The 4,209-nt window shown below is 34.3% G+C and overlaps 1 protein-coding gene across 1 annotated transcript in view; it reads left to right on the forward strand.

Moving 5' to 3' along the window:
- The window catches only part of LOC108514801 (UDP-glucuronosyltransferase 2B20), a 24,346-nt gene that overhangs the window by 4,175 nt on the left and 15,962 nt on the right, over positions 1-4,209 (forward strand). Inside the window, exon 3 of the mRNA XM_017851285.1 lies at positions 1,448-1,579. Coding sequence (XP_017706774.1) covers positions 1,448-1,579 — 132 coding nt within the window. The remainder of the gene's footprint in view (positions 1-1,447; positions 1,580-4,209) is intronic.

Genomic DNA, 4,209 nt, shown 5'->3' on the forward strand with positions numbered 1-4,209 from the left:
AAATTACATTTTTCAAAATACCAATATTTGGTCTGCACTGACATACTTTAGAATTTTTTTATTTGTAAACAGTTTTATAAAGAAATTTACCCCAATGATTAGGACCAGAAAGTATATTTGTTATGATAGAAGGGGTTGGTCATTATTTTACTGAGAAAAAAAGAATTTAGAACAAAAGGGACAACAGCAACAAAAAGATGGGTATACAATTTTGATATGATATCCAGGAAATGTATGGGTCTACATTTCTTTCTCTCTCTCTCTCTCTCTCTTTGTGTGTGTGTGTGTGTGTGTGCATGCGTGTGAGAGAGAATACATTGAGCGATGTGGAATTAGAATGGATTTAAGTTTAAAAACAGGAACACATCCGGAAACACAAGTCAGAATAATTCTCAATCATTTCTAAGCAAACACTTAATCACCAGGAGCTTCATATAGTGTGAGGGAGCTACTCTACAGGGTGAGCAGGTCTCCACTGGAGAAAGGCCTGGTGACCTCTCCCACTGTGATGCAACTGCTCCCTGTGAGACACAGCAAAGTGATGATGAGGGTCCCTCACATTCAGTTACCAATCAGCACATCAATTTCACAGTGTGATATCAGGACAAAGATGTCCGAGTCATACCTAAACAATGACCTGAGAAATAAGATCACTCAATTATGTAACTATATAGTATATAATACTGTATTATAAATGGAATTCTCAGAACTATTTCCCAGAAATTCCAAACCACAATACCAGACTGCTGAATGTCAGTGATTCTTATACTTCAGCTTCTAAGGTTTTTTTGTTGGGGGGGGGGGGGCGGGGGGGGGGGGGGGGGGGTGGGGGGTAGTGAGCGGTAGTAGGGTAAGTCTAGGAAACTCTAACTTTAAGTGAAATATTAAGGGTTAGAGAGCTAAAGAAGCTAAAGAAACGTAGATATAAAATCATTCTTATTGTAACTAACTTTTCCTCATTGCTCATAGTCATGTAATGGCTCCAATGACTCCTAACTAAAAACTCTGAACAGAAAAAAATAAAATAAAACTGTCCCAAATAAACACAAGAGATTTAGTAGAACTACAAAAAATATATATATAATTAAAGCCAAGTAAAGCCACCTTCCAATAACCTATGTTAGTAATTGTAATATTATAAAGAAAGAGTCTGGGTGTAATATTTTCTAGCATTATCTCCTCCTACCGCAGTGTCATAGCTTTGCTTCATTTCTTCCCTACACACACATGCATACATGCATATGCAAACATATTTACACAAATTTGCATAAAAGATTCCATATATGTTATATTAGACATCTTTCAAAGAAACTGGATGATTGGGTCAGTTTAAAAAAATTACTCCAATAGCTTCTGACTTTCTCTTCTTAGATGTTTGTAACAATCCTGTCAATAGTGTTTTCTGTGCTGTTGCTCTTTTCTGATAGAACAAATTCTTTCTTCACAGGAAATGGAAGAGTTTGTCCAGAGCTCTGGAGAAAATGGTATTGTGGTGTTTTCTCTGGGGTCGATGATCAGTAACATCTCAGAAGAAAGTGCCAACATGATTGCATCAGCCCTTGCCCAGATCCCACAAAAGGTTAGATAAAGTGCCTTAATTGTGGGTGGCTCCTAAATGAATCTGTTAACTCTTCAAGTGTCTATTACAGAAATGTTCTGCCTGAAAATTTAACTGCTATGATAGTTCTAATTATCTCAGACATCTGTTCAAAACAAAAACATATATGGAAGATCTTAAAATCATAAAGAGAAGGATTTTGGTTGATAATAATGTTGGCATTAATATTGTGAGCAGAAGGAAATACATTTAAGAGGTGCTAGTGAAGTTTGGTATTATCATGGTATTGTAGGCATGTACATAGAAATCACTAAATTCTGCCCTGTTATTTGCTCCCTCTGGTTTACAGGATTTTAGAAGGTACTGTATACACTGTAGATATTATCAAAAAGCAGTTACATTTTAATAAGCTACTCTACTATCACAATAACAATAAGCAGGTATTGAAAAAAGTTTGAAATGCATCATACATCTTCAGCTTACCAAGCAATCTGGCTGCTTTTACTTCCCATGCATTGGAATAGGTCTATTTAGTGTTCTGTTCAGGGTGCCACTCAGTGAAAGAATGTCCTAGTCAGACAAACTACTACTCTGGAGGTACCCACCTAGCCAAGTAGATTTAGAGAAAAAGAAAAGCTTGTCTGATCTGTTGAGTTGGGTGCTGCTAATGTCTTAAGCAGAAAAATGTAATGTAAAGAATGGAGATAGAATCCTGCTTTTAGGGGAGACTGTGTGCATTATTAAATGGGCCCAACAAAGACTATGCTCTAAGAATCAGATTAGTGCCTTCTCCAGATTGAAGAAGCAGCAGGAAATAGAAATAAACAGGGTAGGAATTTATTTTCTAATCTACAGGATATACCTACAATCTTTGTGTATTTTCAATTTACGCTTTAGTTTCTTATCTCACATAGCCCTCTCTGAATGACCAATGAAAGTTTTTGCTGAAAACACAGTTACTTTAACACTCTCATATCAAATACAATAAATAAATATCAAATACAAGGTCAACATTTGTAACTTCTACTCCAGTTTGTAAAGACTGCTTGGGAATTCTAAAATCAGTACCTTAGTTTGGTACTAGACATGACAATGATTGGCTATAGCTGACAATATAGCAGTGCCATCAATGTTATGTAGGACATCATCTAAGTGTGAATGATCAGTTAAGCAAAATGTAGCAAAATATAATTTTATACATTTTCAGCATCTGTATTGTTAATCACAAATTGTCAATGGGCTCCTTTTTCCTACATTGTTAGCATTTACAAAACTGGCAATACTGATAATAGTCTCAATTTGTGTAAAATGCTGCCACTTGAAATTTTTCTTGAAAGTAGCACTTGATAATTAGCAAATTAAAAGAAATTACACATACTACATATGTAGCATTGATTTATTTCTCACCATAGGCTCAGTTTAAAGATTTAGTCTTTTGTAATCAATGATATCAAATTCATAAAATAACTTATGAGTAGTAGAAAAGTGGATATAAGTAAATTCTTCCAATATCACTCAAAAATTAATAAATTTATATTAAATTTGGAAGATTACAGCTAGTATAAAGGATGTAAAATAAAGGTATAGGTTATTACTAATTTGCTACTTTTTTTTTACTAGAATTAAGACTGCCTAAAAATTCTTAAATATTTGAATATTTCATTGATAATCTTGTGAACCCCAAATATCTGAGACAGGTCTCAGTAAATTTAGAAAGTTTATTTTGCCAACTTAAAGCAGGGAGGAGGCATTCCTTTGAGTTTCTGATTAACTTTTCCAAAGGAGGCAATCAGATACGCATTTATCTTAGTGAGCAGAGGGATGACTTTGAATAGAATAGGAGGCAGTGATTAGCTTAGTGACTTTGGGGCCCCAAGGCTTATTTTCCTTTTATATTTCCCCCCCTTTTTAAAAAAAATCTTTTAGAGAAAGCATTTTAGAAGAAAATAAGTCTCTGAAGTCAGGTTTTCATCTGATGTCTAATGGCAAGGATGATTTATTCCTAGACAAGCAGGTTCTGAGTTATTAGGAAAGTTCATCTTTAGTAGGTTGTGAAGTCTCCTGTCCTATGAAGACAAAATAAAGGAAGGAAGGGAGAAAAACAAAAACAAACAGAAGAACAATTCTGTAAAATTAATATAGGCCACATTACTCTGAAGCCCATAAATCAGTAGGCAGGTATGAAAGTGGATTATGTATGTAAATTGGTTGCTGTTATTTTCTTCTGAAGTTTAAGTTGTCTAGCTTAATTTGTAGGACTTTATGAAAGCATGGCTTAGTTTACAGTGACTCCAAATTAGGAAAGATGGTGAGAGGGGGAGGAAAAAAATCTGAAGACACTATTTTGAAGACTTGTAGCCATGAAAAATTAGAATTCAGTCCAAACTGTAGACAATTCTGTATTAAAAATTGAAAAAAACATTAGGCAAGACTAGAATCTAACAACAGGTGTACTGTAATTTTTGAAACATAATTTTTCTTTCTTCAGTTTCCCAATTTGACTAAAGACTAAAGACAAACCATGGTAGAACTGATTTGCTTTATTATACTTGGCCTGATTATTTGTATACAGAGGAGGAAGAATATTTTTTTATTTACATAGGCTTTTAACATGGCTTTGATGGAACTTTTTCTTATAGAAAGAATCCCAG

The sequence above is a fragment of the Rhinopithecus bieti genome, unplaced genomic scaffold (assembly GCF_001698545.2).
Source record: "Rhinopithecus bieti isolate Rb0 unplaced genomic scaffold, ASM169854v2 scaffold_34437, whole genome shotgun sequence".
Classification (NCBI taxonomy): domain Eukaryota; kingdom Metazoa; phylum Chordata; class Mammalia; order Primates; family Cercopithecidae; genus Rhinopithecus; species Rhinopithecus bieti.